Raw genomic sequence first — 20,232 nt, forward strand, 5'->3', positions numbered from 1 at the left:
ACTAATAGGAGACGCTACAGAAAGCAAACACCACCGAAGAGAAGTTCTGCTGTGGTTTGCTATCAAAGACTAGTATAGGACTGGACTTTTTTCTAGGTAATGTGCTGAGACATGACTTCCATGTCCCTGCTCTCTTTGCACCAGAGTAGTGAGGAAGATGGCTAGATACTTGAAAACTGAAGAATGATTGAGGTTGGCAGGGACCTCCAGAGGACGTCTGGTCCATCCGTGCTCAAAGCAGGTGAAGTGGACTCAGAGTCTTGTCCTAGAGCAGTTGCTATTTCTTGGCTTGATGGGGAGTTGGATTCCCACCATGGATCAAGTCACCAGCACCTTTGAACAACCAGCTGCTGCGGGGCTTGCAGAGGTTTGAGTGCTTTTAATTTCTTCTTTTATCTGTAACAGACTTGCATGGCAAGGAAGGTAAACATAGATCTAGGGGGTTTGGGTTGTTTTTTTGTTGGTTTTTTTTTTGTTTTCTTTTCTTTCCTTCTTGTGGTACAGCAGCAACTGGAACTTTGCAAATGCTTTCCTTTACAAATACTGAGTTGTTTTATTTCACTCAACCTTCTGTGTGCTGTAGGTGTTGCCAACCAGGAGATGCCATGAGGGTTATCAACTAAATGGGGTGGGGAGTGCATTGAGGAGGAATACCTTAAAATGTGTTGTGAATTGGTCGAAGTTGTATATAAATCCTGGTATGTGTGAGACTTGGAGGTTTTAGATATATATGCATACACAGTCTTTTCAAATTTGTATTTGCCATTCAAAGTCTTCTGCTCATGTCAACAGCCAGGAGAAATTTTCTCTAAAAAGTTAGAGAAAAACATAATCAATTTGTAATTAAAAAAAATAGTATTTTGTCGTTATAGACCTTGTGTTTAAGCTGCTTTGTCACCTTTGTGGTTTGAAATGGAAAATTGGGGTTTGGCTCTGCAATGTGTTCCAGTGGGCTGCTAAAGAAAGGAAGACAAAAGAGAAAGCTTTAAAAGATTTTAAAGGTCAGTGTTCAGCAGTTCAGGGTTGCAGGTCATTCTTGGTGAGAGCTCTGCTCAAGCATTGCAGCACGAACGCTATAAATACTTTGTGGTTTGTGCTTTTTACCATAAAAGCATCGATGGTTTCATTAGGCAGCATGGAACATCTAGCCATGACCGAGAGAATTAAAGAACAAGGTGTCAGCACTTGAACTTGTATTTAATTGCTATAAACTAAATATTCAGTATTATTACTTGGCCATGCAGAACAACGCCTTGAAGGATTCACATAAATGCTATTTTACTTTGCAAGAATTGAAGTTGTAGCTCATACTTCTTGGCTGTGGTACTTATTTAGGTGTTGTGGTCTCTGCTGCATAGAGGTGGCTTTTAGGACTCCTTATAGAAATCAAAAGTTGGGGGAGATATGTCAGAGTTGTATGGTTTTAGCAGTGCAATTCAGATTGATAGGTTTTATCAGGCAGTGAGCTGCAGATTTAAAAAAGTATTTCCCAGGGTAGAAGCAATAATGAGAAGGGATTTAGCAAGGCTCTAACTTAAGCAGTCTAGATGCATTTTATGTTCTGGCCATAATTCAATATATTTCTGTTAAAAAGCAATATAACAGGAGAAGAAGAGTGCTGGGTACTTGGTTGCAGGTTGAATGAAAACAAGCAAAAATGATCTTTATCATCCATCTGCTTACGTTTCAAGATGCAGACAGGAATTCATAACTACAGAGAACAACTTAGGAAGCCAGTGAATGCCCTGGTCACATAAAAAAGACATTAAAATTACAAAATTTCAATACGCTGATTTTTTGCTGTGTCTTTTTTTCTTTTGGAATAAAGTAATTTGTGAATTATTATTTTTTCAAACATAATGTATAGAATATTGGGAAAATAGCCTTCAAAAATGGAAATAAATTACAGGTCATGTTTAAAACCACCACTCTTTGTGGAAGCATATGCTGGGCTTCTCTAACAGAAGCTATAGGTAAAGCATGCGAATGCACATCTGACGTACATTGAATCCTTGCTGTTACATCATTTGTATCGTGTCCATCTGACTCTGGCCCTGGCCTTGTGTTGATGTTATATGATGGTAAATGGACTTTTCCTATGCTGTCTCAGTCCCTGTGCATTAGAGGTAGGGCTGTTTGGGTGTTGTATGGACTCTGCACCCATCTTGTCCTTTACCAGCACCTATATATGCAAAGATTTTAATTCACAAATATTATCTTTATTTGCATAAGTTCAGACGATCGTTTTATTTCCCTGGCTGCTGTGTTGTTGGCTGACGCTTTGAGTTTCCACCTTGCTTATACAGTTACAAGTCATTCATACTTTATGAATGCATTTGATTCATTAATTCCAAAATTCACAGTAAACCAGGGAATACGAGTCTTCCAGCAGTCTCTTGTCTGATATTAACCTATTTCTTGTCCCTAGCATAAATGAGCATGACTAAATCTTGCTCCCAGTCCCTTCAGTGCCCCATGATGGAATATAACTACTAATATAACTATTCCATGATGACATAGCCCATATTGAGATTTAAGCAGTTGGCTTGCTTTTCTTCTGATAAATTCATGGTACGGCTTTCCAAAAAATTAAATTTACATTTCAAGTAGATGGGAAACCATTTAAAAACTCTTGTCTATGAATACGTTTCTATTTCTATATACCAAAGATAAAATGATGTATTTATTTTTCCCTCTAAGGGTGAGTACTAGAGGCTCATTGAGAATGGCAAGGCTGGGGACCTTAAATACACCAGCAAAGGCACGTATTTCCACTAGTGCTTTCACCGCAGAAACTGTTATTCTATAGGGGAATGCAGCTGTTATTCTATAGGGGAATGCCATTCAGTTAGGGTTATCTGTATAACAGCATCTTATTGCCATTGCCATATGAGAGCAAGTCACTGCAGTGTTTTCCTAGATGCAGGGGTTTGGAAAATAACCTTATTTCAGGAAAGACATTAAAATAATCCTTATTCTGCCTGTAATCTGTAATTAATCCAGATTGCATTAATATTTGGTCCAAAATGAAGAGACCATGAGCCTTCGGGATCAGGCAAGGAGGAACGTGAAGTATTTAGCTATGAAACTGTTCATTAGTGGTGTGGTTTTTTTTCCCTGCTGTCCATGATAAGCATTTCTTTGTGCAGAAGGGTGGTAGGAGGCAGGAGGAATGGAGCTGCTCATTTCTCTGCCTTCTCTAAACTGTTGAATCACCAGTGCCGAGTCCAGAGAGATGCTCTGCTCCTACAGAGGAACGTATTGAATTTTGTTTCCTTCAAAATGTTGAGCCCTGGCCAGTAAAAGCTTTGGTCTCCCCCAGAATTTTAGGAATGCTGTTACGGAGTTTTGTCTCTTGAGCTGCTCAGCAGCTTTGAATCAATGAGTCAGTAAAGGGAAATAATACGAACAGAAGATAATTTGTTTTAGGGAAGTAGTTGTAACTCATTTTGTGTTTTCTGAGGCTGAACTATTATATTATGCCCTGGTTGCAGAAGGACATGGTGTCCTGTTCAAGTATATCTAGATTAGGCATGCATAAATTGAATTAATAGCACTTTTTTTTATAGCCCAATAGTTCTGTTAAAGAAACCCGGTGAGTAAACCAAACAAAAATGTATTAAGTTGTCTCAAGTTAAACATCAGGCATTTCTTTAGCTACTTGTTGGCCCTTCACCAGCGTGCCTTTGCCATAGAGTCAGCCTTAAGTTTTAACAAGATGTGATCCAAAGAGCTTTCTCATTTACATCAGCAGTAAAGGAAAATGCATGAAAGAGGGATATTATGGGTTATGATTTCTGTAGGCGTTTGGGTTATAAAATATAATGTGGTCTGGCATGTTAATCCAGAAAAAACTCATAAAAAAAGAGGGCTCTCGCAGTTCCCCACTCCTATATTTGAAACATTTTCTCCTGACTCTAAATGTTCCTTGTTACAGAATAAAAAAAATTTATTCCTGGGTAAGGTTCTTCCCAAAGAAATCCTAATAAACAGACCTTATTTCTCTCCATAAGCTATTACTTAAGGTATAAGCACAGGGAACCAAACCAGAAAATGCTTTTAATATTGTTTTTTGCTTGAATTCTTTATTAAATTATATGAAAAGGTGATTAAAGTTCATATTGTTGCTGGCTCGTTTGTTCTCAAGTGAGCAACATTAATTAGGTATAGAGAAAATCTATCATATTGCTTTAATGTGATGTCTCAGATTACGGTCAATCCTATTGCAGGGAAATGCTCGTAACGTAATTAATATAATTTAAAACGAGTATCTAAATATATGGCGATGCACTGGCTTGTGTTGAATATCAACATATTCTGCTTATAAGTTTCTTGCTGTGTCTCTGCTCACTGAAATACCTGGAGGAGGACAGGTGAAATCCTTTGGAAATGTTAACTAGCACCCTGTCTTTTAATACCAAAACGCCTATTTTGGGGGAGAGGATGCCTGGATTTTTGTTACTAGGAGAGTTGTGGGGGCTTCGGTGGTCGCCTGGAGGTGTGGGCATCTTCGATGCCCTCTGCAGGGTGGGGTAGAGGAGGGGTGCTGGGTGTGGGGAGGATTTTGGGGGGGAATAAGCAGAAAACAGGTGTGAGCAGCCTGAAAAGAGCAGCCCTTCTCTGTAGGGGAGCGTTCCTTAGCTGTGTGTCTGAAATCCTCTCTCAAGTATAATCGGCTTGCTTGGCAGGTTTTAGCTATCCCAGAACATGTTTTAGTCAACTAAAGCAAATTCATATGCAACAGCCTGAGTTTAAACAAATCCCTGTATTCAAATAGGGGGAAAAAAATCACGTTGTTATTCTGTTAGCAAACCTCCTTCGGTTCTTAAATCATTAAATCTAACCAGATTGCTAAATAAACCTGCCCAGGAAGATAAAAGTAGATGTGAGAGCACTCATCACGCAGGTACTGAAGGTGCCGGATGCCTTTTTGCCAAAGTTTTGTTTAATTTGGCCTTTATTTTTTGCTTTTAGTTGCAAAGTTGAATCTGAAAGGGTCATTTGGAAAGCTTCAGATTGTAGATGTAAAGCCCTTTTAATCTTTTCTAATAAATAGCTGAGCAGGGAATAAAACTATTGGGAGCTCCAAGCTGAGCTCTGATATTAAGCCTCAGCACAAAATGTATTTGTAATTGTAATTCAATGTCCACACACATGCAACACTTAGAAATTATCTTGCGTATAATTATTTCAAATAAGTTTGCCTTAGAAGAAAATTTGAATGATTATCAAAACTGGTTTAATAAATGAAACATTAATTGGACCTGGCAGCTTGACAGATTCTGTCACTGGGGGCCAGATTATTATTAAAGTGATTTAGGCACTATTGAAAATACCAGTTTTCAGTGAAGCTGAGCTGCAGTTCTTACAGGTTTCCAATAGCTCTTCTGTTCAGAGATTTCTTTTAAATGGCAATAAACGACTCTCTGTATTAGGTGCCTCGGTAAGGCAGGGTTTTAATAAAAGCTTTGCATAATAAAGACTTAAAAGCATTTTGATTTTGGAAAAACAGCAGCAGCAAATCAAAACTACAGTGTCTGAAACGCTGAAAATACTCTGCGTTATGCTGGTGCTATGTATGACATTGTCTAATATCTGAGTAGCCTTCAAAGCATTTTTTTCCTCTAATTCCATATATAATTAAAAAGCAGCTTCCTCTAGCTCATTAAAATTTAGAGTCTTGTTGGAGCAGTGTACTTTTATATTTATTTAAATGAATAAAGCACAGCCTTAATATAGACTATAATAGCTTCAAATATTAAATCTCTCTTATACAGCTAACACTTTATTTTTAAACAGTGTTTATCTGCCCTTCATGAATACCAAATTAAAAATGAATATGGTCCCCAGAAGCTCATCGTATTATTTTGTAGACCATTCAACTAACTTTTACCACATGCTTTTTATTAATTGTACAATGATAGCAAAATCCCCAAAGTTAAGTTGTTAGTGACGTGCATATAAATAAGGTGAAGTGGTGACTTTTGGAATGTAATGATGGCATCTCTCTTTTCACAGGCTTTTGGAAATGCAAAAACAGCACATAACAACAACTCGAGTCGCTTTGGCAAATTTATTCAAGTGAATTATCAGGAGACGGGCACTGTGCGAGGGTAAGTGGGAATCAGGTTGAATATGCTGTACATACCTGCACAAGGAGCCTAAACAGGCTGTTGTAGGGGGTCCATGAAAAAGAAGGTTAATTTTTTGGCCAGTACGTTTCCCAAAACGGAGGGGTGGGGGGTGTTAGCATATTTAAATCCATTGGTATGAAAATGTAGGCATATCTGAGCTGCACACTGAAGTGTGAATACACCTGAGCTAGCTTCAAGCCAGTCGAGCTCTCCTTAATCATGATGTCAGCTTTGCAATTAAGCTGAAATGGAACTTTTCCTCTTAAGACAGCAGTTAAGGCAGGAAAGCAGAACATATTAGCTAGGATGGGTTAGGGGACTGGAGCATATGGTAGGAAGTTGGGGCTGAGTGAGCTGGCTTTGCTCAGTCTCAGGAAGAGAAAGCCAAGGGGAGACTTAATCTCCAGCTGCCTGATAGGTGTTACAGAGGCAATGGAGCCAGACTCTTCTTGATCACTGTCTAATTCCCCATATGCTTCTGTCTCTACCCTGAAGTCTCTCTTTAACCCAGCCCTTGAGCAGTTAGGGCCTCTTCTTTCCCCCAGGCCATTGCAAGGAGATGCTCATCTCCATTGTGGTTCTCCACAGTTGATTTCAGCATCTTTTCTGCTACCCAGAGCTCATGGGACATCCAGCTGTGACTCAAACCTTGCTTCTCCTGGGGAGGGCTGCAGCAGAAGTGCTGCATGGTTGGAAGCCTATGGATGAAACCTTCTGGGTGGGCTTACTTAAGCCTGGCTTTCTCTCTGACTTTAGACAATTTACATGGCATCAGGTCATCACAAAGTGACTCAAGCTAGCTCTAAATGAGCAGGGCTTTGTTAACTCTGCTTTTTGTCCAGGTTAATTAACTCAGTTGGAAAAACGAAGAGTAGAAGTGGCATTCCAGGGGTTGTATAATTTCTGCAGCTAGCTAAGAGATCTCTTGCTGGGACATTGTTGTTATTTTAGAGAATTGCTTTTAAATTTTTTTCTTTCTTGTTTTCCAGCAGAACAGTATCACACAAATAGCTTCCATTAATTTTTCAAGTGAGCTTGGGTACTCTGTGTACCATCCCGCTGTTTTTTCATCCTACATCAAATCTGATGTTCTTTTTCTTTTTTTTTTTTTTCTTCCTTAATTCTGGCGAACAGTTCTCTTAAAAGGATAAGCCTCAATTTTTTTTAATACCTACTGAAATACAGGGTAACGTGAATCTAACAAATGCCTTAACACTGTATTATCTTGGCATGCTATGTCAGCTCTGTGCAAGTGGCCTCTATTTATACTTGGCAGATAGGTGCAAGTAACATTTGTATTTGTATACTCTAGTTCATATAATAAGAGGAATCTTCTCTCCTCTTTAAAAAAAAATGCACTTTCTTGGTCCTTGATTGCACAGTGTGATGTGACTGTGCTTTGCTATAAGCTTGCAGTGCTGCCCTAATGAAAATAAAAAGGCATTTAAAAAAACCTGTGAGCTGTTCCTGGCATACAAGACCACAATTTTATTCCATAGTCTTACAAAGAAGATCACAAGTTTTTTTTTGTTTTTTTTTTTAAACTTAGCATAGATTTTAAACACAACCCAAGTCAATTATCATCCTGTATTCTGCATATTATTTGCTTTGTTAATGTAACTGTAATTTGCAGCCCTGAATCAGAATTCTGCTCTGTTCGGAGGCTGAAAATAGCAGTTGGATATTTGCTTACAAACCCTATGAATATAATGACCCAAAACTTGAAGTGAATTTAAACTTAAGACTTAAGAGATGTAATAGCCAAGAGATTTAGTAGCCACCAACCCCACCTCATGAAATGAAGTCTTTGAAGATGTCTTTAAAATTGATGGAGCATGAGCAATGGCTATAGTTAAGTGCGTTCCCATAAGGCTTTATGAATTTATTATGTCCTGTTCGATGATAAGCGAGTTCTGGAGGAAGGTCTTTGCAACCTGTTCAGTCCTCCTAAGATGATCAAAAGCCTCAACATCTGACACGCTCCATAAAATTGCAGAGGAGCCAGATAGGAGACATTTTAATTAAAAGCAACAATGCACTGGTATAATGGTAAATCTGTGCAATGGCATGAGGCTGTATCTCAAATACCATGAGTTGGCGCTTTCAAACATGTTGTGCTTGGGTGTTTTGCATGTTGGTATTTGTATATGAAATTCAGTCTCAGATTTCAGATATGTTACCTAGGATGCTAAGTACAGGCTCTGTAGCATGCTTAAATTAGTATTTGACATGAAAACATACTCTTAGAACTCCTTTTCTTTACTCTTAAAGGTAAATTTGATATAATTGACGACAGTTGATAAAAAGAAAACACTTGGAGACATCTACTTTTTTATACTTAAATTGGTTTTCCTTTTCACGATCCTATTACAAGAGGGGACATATGTTCTTCTTGGGACATGCATTCATTATGACCTTTACACTAAGCAAGGAGTATTTTACCAAAACAGTATTTTAGTTGCATCTACCAAAAAAAAAAAATTTGCCCTGATTTAAATAGTGGTTTGGACCAGATGACCTCTAGAAGACCTTTCCGACCTAAATTATTGCATGAGAGTGATTTGGGGGGTGGGAGGGACACAATTGTAATAAGAGCAGAAATCACAGGGGAAGGGATGAGATGTCAAGGGCGGCGGACGTGATCCAGGTTGTGGTACAGCAGTGAGCTGAGCTACTACCCGGGGTGGGAGTGGGATCTGGGACACTGATATGTGTTTCTCTCATCTGTTCACTGAGCCTGCAGTAAATTTATGGCGTGGCTTGGAAAGGAAAAATTGGTTTCAGGTTAGAAAGGGGATTAAAAAAAACCCTGTCGGCGAGGAATATCCATAGACTATTCTCAGCTTCCTCACAGGGAATAAACAAGAATAAACCTTTTTGGCACACATCATACAGAGGAATAATACTGCTTTACTGTCTGTATTTCTTTACTCCTCCTATCCAGCAAGATCATCCCATGGGCGGTTGGATATGCCATTTCCAGTAGCCTCTCCGAAGAGCTGCCGTAAGAGTTGTCACAAAACCTCTGCAGCACATCCAAATTATTTATTTTATTGTAGTTTTTAGTGAAAGGAAGGGAGAACTTCTGAAATGCAAGTAATAAATAGGTCTGTCTTCCCCACCTGGAGGCTATAGTGGAGAAGCGAGTGTAGAGGCACCTTTATTGTCCTACTGTGAACAAGGTTTGTTGGGTTTCCCGATTCATACGTGGCTGCTAATGTGGGTGCCACGTCACTGGGCGTCTGTAGCTGGAAAAGCACGGCTACATCATCAAAACTGCCAATTATAACTCTGGTTTCTAAATCCCTATCATTACTGGTTAGTATTGTTTGGAAGAAAAAAACCTGTTGAAGCTTGTTTTAGCTTTACAAGCTTGAAAAGAGTATTTAATATGTAAATTAAGCATGTTTATTATGGATGCTCTTAGGATAAAATGTAAACTCCAATAAGGAGCTTTTGCAATTGCTTACTTTTTAGACCATAGCTACAAGTTAATAGCCTGAGTTTTTGTTGAGAAGTGGCTCTTCTGGAAGAGGGAATGGTGATTTGCGGACCGATTCTGCAGCTAAATCTGATCTTGCAAACTTTTGCACCCAGATACGTTTCTTGTGTGCACAAATCTTGGTCTGCAAGCAATTTTATTTTGCTGGCTTTGGATTAAATAGGTATCCGAGATTCTTCATTGCTGTCAAAATTTCCCCCTGCGCTCCCTGCCCATAGGCTAATGCATTTGAGATCGTGTTTTTCATATCCAAGTTAGTGTTGGCTTTGTATCAAGCCAAAAAAACCCTCAAAAGCCAAACATAATATTGGACTTGTTCTGCCTAGGAAGAAATTTATATAACTAAGTGAAACAAGGCTGAAACTTTTTTTTGTGCGTACTAAGACTGAAAAGTCCTGGTAAGCTATGTTCATTTAATTAAAATACTGGGTCAATGAATAACACTTTTCTTTTTTCCTTCCAGAGCTTATGTTGAAAAGTACCTCCTGGAGAAATCAAGACTAGTCTATCAGGAGCACAATGAACGGTAGGTGCATTTTGCTTACGGGATTGGTTTTGACTTCTATATATGCCGATAGTGTGGCACAGATAGCTTAAAACCCTGTTTGAGCTGGCAGAGGGGGTTAGGGTTTTCACACTGCTCAACCCTGTGCTTCAAAGATAAATGATGCATTTTATATTTTGCTGTTTAGGGAGGGATATACTGTAACCCAGGGAAAATAAACTCCATTATTTTATTGACAGTCCTTGACTTATATTTTCCATTGTCTTTATGATTCATGTCATATGGCTTATTATGTACCATTTATTTTCTTGTACAGCTTGTAAGCTATTTAATATCTAGTTGGGGGGGGGGAGATGGTATTTTAATTTTGTTTTACTGTTCTTAACACACTAGCCATCAGAAGGTCCTCTAGAAAAAGCTAAAATTGTATCGACAACAAATTTAAGCAAATTGTTCTTTCCTAATTGCAACATATTATTTGTTACATACTCCTGTCTCAGTAATTATTACTCTGATTTTAAATAAATTTGTTGCTTCTAGTTGTCTTTCAACTCTTGGCACTTCTGTCTGTGTTTCCCTTTTGAGACAGATGTGTGAGAAGTTTTCTCAAATGCTCATGGGCTGATCCCGAAGTTAAGTAGCATATACAGCCTTGACAAATGTACTCTTGAGTGTTGCAAGATGATTAACCTCAGTTCCTCTTGGAAAGCATCCAACATAAAAGCAAAGTTTTAATTTTAGAAATACTCCTACGGTCTTAGCGTTAATCTGTGTTAGAGTTGTCTTGAAGCAAAACAGAGAAGTGTCACTTGGGGTGTTTTTAGTATTAGTAATATTAAAGTATTTTGAATATTTAAGTAGCTGTAAAAATTGAAGGTTTTTCCGTTCTGTCTTACAGAACTGCAACTGCAAAATCATTACCTTTTTAGTGGTAATAAGGTATTAAAAATAATAATAATTTCTGCATTGCAAGGAAATATGTTGTTTTGATTCTAATAAATATGTAGGCATTGCACATGTTTCTGAAGGAAAACGTGACAATGTTGGCTAGGAATTCTTAAAGTATATTCTAGGGCAGTGGATGTCCTTGGATGGAAAAGAGGGATCTCATTCTCCATTACTTAATTTAATCTTTTACATCACTGCAAAGTGGGTATGGGCCATTTCTAAACAGTGTTCAGGTCTGAGTTTGGAAGCTGGAAAATCAGGTTATGAGGTTTACATATGCTTCTCTGCTTAATGCTGCTGTATATTTTGAAGTTTAACTTTTTTTTTTTTTTTAATTGTCACCAGGAACTACCATGTATTTTATTACCTCCTGGCAGGAGCAAGTGAGGAAGAGAGATCAGCATTTCATCTGAAGCAGCCTGAGGAATATCATTACCTCAACCAGGTGGGAATACTGTACAGGAATACAATACACGGTCTTGCCTTTTCTACTGCTGATATTTAATGCTAATAAAGAAAATGTGTGGAGTAGTAAAAATGGGTTGTCTTAATGTTCTATAGGCAGCCCTCCATCAATGGAAAAATTCTGCATTGGCAATCTGAACACCTGCTAGTACGAAAAAAAGAAAAAAAATTAGTGTTTTCCATTTTTGTCCCCTACCTGGGATATGTTAAATGTATTGTGGTTTTAATTGTTGAAGGGAGAAACAGTAATAATTTACCTTTTATCTTTGTGAATATCATTTACTCATTAACATTTGTCTGCTGAGTAGGAGAAGAGGGGAAAATGTGTGATATAGTAGCTCTTCAGGATATAACGTCTTGCATGAGGTAGTCCTAATTCTGTAGCTTCATGGCTGGCTGGTAGCATGATCCTTTCAATTTAACAATATAATAAGTTTAATATAAATAAAACCACAGCAACCATTGAAAATATGTGAACTAAAAATGAGTGAGGTATTATCAATGGCCAGATAAACTCATACTTCGGAAAATCTGGTTTACTTCAGGTATTTAAGATGCAGTTATCCACTGATGCTTGTGAATAGGGACTTTACTGCTTTTTGCTCAAAAAAAAAAAGAAAAAAGGAGTAGAAATATGCGGAAGGGTAGTTAGGTTGTACATTGATTTTAACTAATTGCAATTCTCTTGGAGCTGAAACATGATTAGCAATAAAGAGTGATTTAACCCATAATCTGGAGAGAAACTTGTACGCACAGTGCAACCCAAATAGCCTTTAGTCTTTCTAGAAGTATAATTTAACTCTGGAATATATCTCAATTACCTGGGGCTTTTTAAAGCTATCAAAGCCAAAATCTATTGTAATATTAACGACTCCCACCCACTCTTAGCAGGATCAGGAAATTTGCACAAGTGAGTAACATATTAAGAGCTGAAGGATTTTTGCTCACTATCTTTGTGCCTTAAGCATTAGTTGGAGAACGTGGTGTGATCTTCATGACCATCTGCGCTGCCATTTTGCAGTGGGAAAGTGCCAAGATCGTTTGGATCGAATGTTTTGTCAGATTCACAGGTTTTGTTGGGCAATCCGGCAGTTTTATGTTAGTCGAAAACATTGCTTTTAATTTCAGTCCTTTTTTTTTTTTTTTAATAGCAGCTTAAGGGTGTTAATATTTAAAGTAAAATTATAAATCCAATGGTATGTAGTGTGTAGAACTAGTAGGAATGCAATAATTTAGGTTGAAATGTTTATTTTAATCGAAATTAGGATGCTGTGGGCAAGTAGGCTGGAGAAGGATGCTGAAGTACATCCAGTGTATCAGGGGAGCAGACTCTGGACTTGCCTAAACACCGTGTATGGACAATACTGACAGTCTGAATTTTTAGGGGCTTTATTACAATAATTTTTTAATAATTAGGGTTAGTGTTAGAGAGACCATTTAAGACTGACAACTATGGGAAAACGTCTCCTTTTTATGTGTTCAGGGCATCCTTTCATACTAAGGCTTTCTGAGAGCACAGTAACAGCTTTCCCGTGCCCTATAGGCAAAGGGGAAAAAGGAAAATAAGGAGAAAAAAGGAAAGAGAGGTAGTGGAGGAATGGGAAAAGAAACTTTGGAAACATAAAAGGGGAAAATTATAAAATGACCCTTGAGCATTTACACTAGCTTCTTAAATGTGTCCTAGAGAAAACCCTGCCTTTTTAAAAGGAAAAAGAACAAGCTCAGAAATGAGCCTAAGTGTTTAACTAAAAAACTAAATATTAAAATTGAAAAGCTGTAAGGTATTGAACCAAGCCCCTTAAGTCAAGGACTGACTCAGTCCTTGAGTCAAGCATTATTTTCATTCTCCCAGGTTCCTCAGCTCACATTGTGTTATGCAAAACAAACGTGCATTTTGCATTGCAGATGAGAAATTATCTATTCAGGTATTTCATCAAAGTGTGCGGTTATTTTGTTGATCTGTAAGTGCAGGGAGCAGGTTTGAAAAAAAAGATTTTAATTTTTTTAAAAAGCAAATTTACTTAAACTATCCCCTGAGTTTGAATGACTCCTCCATACCTCATACCAATGGCAGGTATACCTACTATTGCATACCCTGCAACTTGCGGAGTATTTTCTGTGCTGGTTATTCACATTTATACATTTTGAAATCAGTGATTTGCAGGATTAGATCCTTATTTTAAGTTCATCAGGAACTCTGGTGCCACGTGTCTCTCCCTCTTGGGTCTGGTCACTGACGTGTGCTTTGACTTCTCTCAACTCCATCTCTGTCTGATTGGAAAAAGATACAAATTCCTAAAAAGCTTTCAAGTGTTGCTTTCTAACTGGTCGGAGAATCGCACTTTTGCAGCACTTACATGTGTGTAGAGCAGAGGTTGAGAGTGGAAACAAAAAATCTGCTCTTCAGTGCGGTTTTCCGTCAATAGCTCTTCAGCTCCAGGTAAACCAAAGGTTTCTCCAACTGTGGAGAAAAAGAAGAGATCTGAAAATCCATTAAGCTTATTGCGTGAGAGGTCATCACTGTCTTGAAAACCCTGTAAGCAGGAATCAGAGCACCATTAATGCAAAAGCATTATAAATCTTACCTTAAAAAAAAAAGTAAGGAATAACTATGCAGAATATCAACAATTATTTTACTTGGAAAGTTGACGTTACTGCCCTGGTTAAAGAGCAGGTAGTGGGGGTTGGTTTTGGTCTGAACACTACTTAACCCGGTCTGCCTTGCTTTCAGATGACAAAGAAACCCCTCAGACAGAGCTGGGATGATTATTGCTATGACTCTGAGCCGGTCAGTACAAGTACCCGCGTATTCCGTGTTGCTGGTGCAGGGCTGCTGCTCACTTGGATTTGTTAGGTGCACCAAGACCTGAGCAGAAAACAAAGTCAAATTAAATTTAACCTATTAATGACCCTCTCCCTTTCTCTGCCCTGCCGCGGTGTTGCTTGTGTATTAGCTCATTGACAATACAGATGTGTTTTCCTTTGCCCTTTTTTGGTTCATTCCATCTGGAAATCTTCTTCAACAGTTGGATATGGTCATCTAGTTTCAGCAAATTAAGGGGGTTTTTTGTTCCTTCTTGATATAATACATGATTATTTATGGAAATTGCGATATGGCAGCAATGTGAAAATTGAAATTCCTCTCTGATAAAACAGCAAATTGGTCTCTTGAAGCCCTAAGAGATGCATCAGTTCATGATGGTTGTAGCAGTGTGTCTGCTCTCCAGCTTCCAGGGGAAAAAAAGACAAGACCCAAAACATCCCCCCACAGCCATCTGCGAGAAAATCAAATCCTGATATTATTCAGAACGCCAAAACAATTCCCTCTTCTAAAATAGTTCTGCTGACATGATCATCTTTCCAAATGGATCAACCCAAAAAAGGGAACAGTGGAGCTTCTTCCCCTTCCCTGGCTCCTCCTGTGCAACCGAGTCAGAGGTGGTGTCTTCAGCTGGCAACGTGCTTTGGGTGTCTGTGTGTCCTGTGATGGTCTCTGTTGGTTTTGTCTTGCATGGGGAAGCATGTTTCAGATCAGCTGCATGTTGTTCCTGCTAATTTAGCCGTGTGCTTAATGGTTGCTGAACTCTAGCTGATGCATCTGGAAGAGTAAGAGGTAATCTGTGAAGCACCTGGGTTTCACTTGGGCTATATAAGAGTCTTAACAGCAAGATTATGCTGCAAAATCCTTAGGAAGGGAGGAGGAAGAGGGAGTCTAACCCCCCAAGGTTTAAAAATGTTGAATATTGTATTGGTGTCCTTAATACATCAGCATCCTTAGAGGTCCTACTAGAGCAGGGAGTGAAGAGCAGATGCTTTTCTATATACCTTAATACACTTTACTAAGGTGCAAAGACCTTAATTGCTTAAGGAATGGGTTAGGACAATTGACTGGAGGAATTAAAATTAAAACAAACCCCACATTTGTTACCTTCTCCTGGAGAGGCTAATAACGCCCTGCCAGCTCCGGGGTTACCATGTTATATGTCCTTATTTTGCACAGCAAAACAAAACTGCGTGCCATTACAATTTGGCTGTTTATCTGGTATTTTATTTTACTTGGGATCATTTTCTGTGATATTTGTGGTAACTCACATCTTTGCTTCAGCTGATGATTCACTCTTAAGCATACCCTGGACCTCTCCCCATAACCTTGGACTCAACCCGCTGTAGACTATAAAGTCTATAAAGAAACCCTATTTATTATATCCTCTTTAAACTTCCAGTGGAAATCCATGGATTGCTTCGATGTGACAATAGTAAGCAGGGAACTTGCTTTGCTGAGAAACTAACTGCCCCGGCAGAATATTAATGACGAGTTTGGTCTGTAGGCATGGACTTTGTAATGCCCTAGTATCAAGGAAACTACTTTTTTTTTTTTTTAAATAATTATCATCCATTAGGATAAAGTACAGAGCTGAAACGCTACAGAGAGCATCTGCTTTTAAGTAGATAATTTACAAAAGGCCTTTCCATGTGGATTGATGAGTTTGGCAATTGTTATGCAAATCGTTAATTAAGTTGCCTTTGGCATAGATTGTGCTAATTCTGAGTTGTCTATGGTATTTTGCTGTTGCCTGGTGACTTAATTTTGGATGAATGATGCCACAAAATGAAATTGTCTCCTGGAATGTGGAGCGTCACTAAAAGCGACACTTGGTATCTTTTAAAAAAGTTTTTAAAAAGACTTATTTGCAGAATCTGTGGGTATATTACTGTCCTGCAGACTCCAGGTCCCACCGTAGTGGGTGTGAAACTTCTGCAGGTTCTCCTCAGCGTATGCGTGTAGTGGCTGAGGAAGTCACTTGGCCAAGGTTTGAGTTTAGGAGGGACAACTTCTTATCCTGATATTTTATGGTTTAAATAATTGCATTGCTGATGCCTGCTGATCTTACTGATATATAGTCTAGATGTCTTTGTTGCATTCCTTTGGATAATATATACAGACAAACACCTTATACATCTCTTGAAAAGGGTAATTTTCAATCATCTATTAATAGACGGTGAAAGCTTCACTTTTCCAATTAGTATTTCCTAAGAACTCGCAAGCATTATTTTTTCATTAAATTTAAAATACTACATTCATTGATGCTGCACATGGTTTTAAACGGTCTTAATGCTCAACATCTCTAAATTCACTTTGCGCAGTATGAAGTTGTTGTCCCTGAGGACTATCGATAAAAAATTTTTTATTTTCTTGTGCTGTTGAACTTCTCTACCTTTTAGTCAAGGGGATAGGGCAGTTGTGTGTGAGTAGTCACCTATGTGGAAATAAATATCTTAAATAAGAATTTTCCCCCTATAATCAGTAGCTATTGCTGTGATGATGCTACAGAGTAGGATGAAGAACATATCACTGATACAGTTGTGAGGCTTTAAGTGTGGATAGGTGCTGTAAGACACAAAGCTGATACTATAACTTCATTCTGTAGATTCTGCATTTATGATTTATTCTATGTACTATAAGTGAGTACAAGTGTCTCTTCAAGTAACAGTCATCATCCTGTGACTACTTGGTACCTGTATAATGATGTTCACTGTAGTATTCACGTAACCCTGTTTAGTGCAGACTTTCAGAATTATTTGTGTGAAAGTTTGTGCACACTTGCTCATGTGGTAAATACCTTTTACAGACAAATGACCAAAAGAAACTATGTGGATGCAGCTGCTTAGTTAATTGTCACTGCCACTGCAGCTGTAATTTTTAATTAACATACCTAGATTAACTTGTAGAAAGCCTCTATTTAAGTGTTAGTAATTTATTCTGAGGTTTAAGATAACACTGTATTGTGTGAGACACACTAAACTAATTTTGATTCGTAGATTGGGAATTTTTATAGGCAGCAATGGGAAAAAGTATTAAATATGGGCTATGAAGTGAGAGATAATAATCGATAATCCAGGGGGGTGCCCACGGTGAGCCAAAGCAGAAGGAACTTGTCATTAATAGTTCATACACTCATTTAAGGAGCATTTATGTTCGCTAAGTATTGGTGCAGGACAATATTGGTTGGGTCCAGAATGTCATTGGATTTCCCTGAAAGTATCAATGACTTCTGTCAGGTTGGGGATTATCTGAAAAACTAAACTGTTCAGACATATTAGTCTCCAAGAAATATATAAATGTAGCAGATTTCAAATTCTCTCAATGCTTGCACTTTTAGAAAACTTCTTGGTAGTTAGAATAAAGTTAGTGAGAAATATATTTAAAGCTTTCCCTTTCTTATGCAGGATTTAGTTCACTGATATTTTACATGAAATTAATGTGAATTCTATTTTAAAACTGAATTCTTCCTCTTTAGTTATAGGAACTCCCAATGGACCAGGGCTTAATGTGGAATAAACTGCCTGTAAATGTGTAACATATTTCATCTTGTTAATTCACATGCTTTTTGTATGTTCTTTGTCCCGCATTGATGAACTCTTGCCATACTCTTAGAATAGTGTGACTCAACTCTTTTGTTAAAGGTTAAGCCTAGGAAATAAGGATGTATCTGCAGGAAAAATTAGCCAAAAATGTTATTTTGGAAAAGGTATACCAATGTACTCCTCTCTGAGGTCCAGGCTGTTCAAACCAAGGCATTTGTGGTGGAGATGTAGTGTCCTTTGAAAGACCATCTCATCGCACTGGGTAAAAACACAGTACAGAGAAAAATGTTTGTGTATACAGTAAATAATTGTTGTATTGAAATATGCACTCTGGTTAGCTTTTCCATAAAGTCCTTGTAGAAGCAGATTCTCCTGAACAGCTTGATTTAAAAAAAATTTAAAAAAATAATCAAACTTTAAAAAAGTATATTAAAAAAAAATCAGACTTTCAATGGTGTGTATTCTTTCTAATATTTAAGAAGAAAAATTCTGCCTTGCCACTGGAGCTAATCCTGGTCTTTTATTGTATTGCGTATGTGTTTCTTGCTGTATCTGCTATGGTGCTGTGAATCCCCCTGTCCCTGGGCTGGATGTCGGGGGTAATTAGCCACAATTATTCCCCATAAAGTCAGTGGGGCCTCCTGGATATCTCATTTCCCAGTGCCAGATTGGAAATGTTCTAGTTGCTGATAAAAGGCATGGAGATCACTAAATGATATTTATGAAGTGTTGACTTGGCCATCTGGATGTGTTCTGATCTTAATTTCTTTCAGTGCTTAATCTTTCTGTTTGAACCCAACAGGACTGCTTTTCTGTGGAAGGGGAAGACTTGAAGCATGACTTTGAGCGGTTACAACTAGCTATGGAGATGGTGGGGTTTCTTCCCAAAACTCGCAGACAGTGAGTTTATTTTCCATATTAACAGCTTGAAGATTATATTAGTTAATGTAACCTCCTTAATCAGTGAGATAATTCACCTGACTTGAGCTAACATAACTGTTGTGCTCTGCATAACATATGAGGCTGGTGAGAAGGAATAATTGGTGAGCTGCTGGAAGAAGGTTGCCCAGAGAAGTTGTGGCTGCCCCATCCCTGGAAGTGTTCATGGTCAGGTTGGACGGGGCTTTGAGCAACCTGGTGTAGTGGAACATGACCCTGCCCATGGCAGGGGGGTTCGACTAGGTGATCTTTAAAGGTCCCTTCCAACCCAAACCATTCTATGAATAATGACACTTGACCATTCATACAATAAAGGAGTAAACAAAATTTAAAGATATAAACAAAATACGCCCATCATTACTGTAGTTAATGATTCTCTTTATGCAAATGGAGCATTGGCAGGAAGTTGGCACCTGGAAGTATTTTTCAACCATTCGTGAATAGTCATGTCTTACTCTGCATGTCATGAATCCAGATCCTGGTTTAATCAGAAATCCTGATTATTAGTCATCATACTTAATCCTTTATATGCAATTGCCTATTCTATAGACTCATTTCCAACTTGCCTTCATTCAGTAATTCACTGGAAGTGCTGCTTGAAAAAATGGACTTCTTAGCTGGGTTGCAATACCACCTTCCTCTGCAAGGAATTACATGCTTCGTATGAGGGTCGTCTTCAACCAAAACCAAAGAACAATTCCTTTTGTGTTGATTCTTGGCTTGAAAGTCTTGAGTAGGTTTGAATGAATTTGACAAATATGTTACTAAGATTAGTAACAGGCATAGAAAAATATGTATTGTCAAAATCCTACTCACTTTGAGGTAATTTTTTTATCATAAGTATTGCTGAAAAGCACATCAGTAGCTGGAACACAATGAGAAATCTCGTGCTTTTTCAAGTCAAAATGTTCAAACAATAATTTAATGAATGTGGTTCCTTTCTGTCTGAAATCCTCGAGGTTTGTGTGGGAACAGAGAATTACTGCTTTGTTCTAATGCTAATGGCGCTTGAAACCCTATTCATCACCTTGGGTAAATGATGTTTAAGATGCTAACGTGTAACTTTTTTTTTTTTTTTTTTTTTTTTTGCAACTGGGTGGATTACCTCCTGTTCTTTTAAGCACCTTTTTGCTTGCTTTTTAACATGTATCTAAGCCAGCAGTTAGAAGATCTTAACTGTGAGACGTTGTCCTGCCTTCTGCTCCAACAAGAAATTTTCACCCAGCCAAGAATCTTTTTCATAAGCTCATCCTTTATCCCTAACTTGTAACAAATTAATTATGAAATTAAGACTGCTTTTTCTTTATCCGTTCCACACACATGGATAAACCCAAGTATACAGACTTCTAGTGTAAATATGTTATATGTCAGCA

At 38.1% G+C, this 20,232-nt stretch overlaps 1 protein-coding gene across 2 annotated transcripts in view; it reads left to right on the top strand.

The window, feature by feature from the left end:
• MYO9A (myosin IXA) overlaps window positions 1–20,232 on the top strand; it is a 191,141-nt gene that overhangs the window by 60,595 nt on the left and 110,314 nt on the right. For both annotated transcript variants that reach the window (XM_075045734.1, XM_075045735.1), the window contains exons 3-7: window positions 6,019–6,113; window positions 10,100–10,162; window positions 11,435–11,534; window positions 14,286–14,342; window positions 18,723–18,820. In XM_075045734.1, the coding sequence (XP_074901835.1) occupies window positions 6,019–6,113; window positions 10,100–10,162; window positions 11,435–11,534; window positions 14,286–14,342; window positions 18,723–18,820 (413 nt within the window). The remainder of the gene's footprint in view (window positions 1–6,018; window positions 6,114–10,099; window positions 10,163–11,434; window positions 11,535–14,285; window positions 14,343–18,722; window positions 18,821–20,232) is intronic.

The sequence above is a fragment of the Buteo buteo genome, chromosome 13 (genome assembly GCF_964188355.1).
Source record: "Buteo buteo chromosome 13, bButBut1.hap1.1, whole genome shotgun sequence".
Taxonomy (NCBI): domain Eukaryota; kingdom Metazoa; phylum Chordata; class Aves; order Accipitriformes; family Accipitridae; genus Buteo; species Buteo buteo.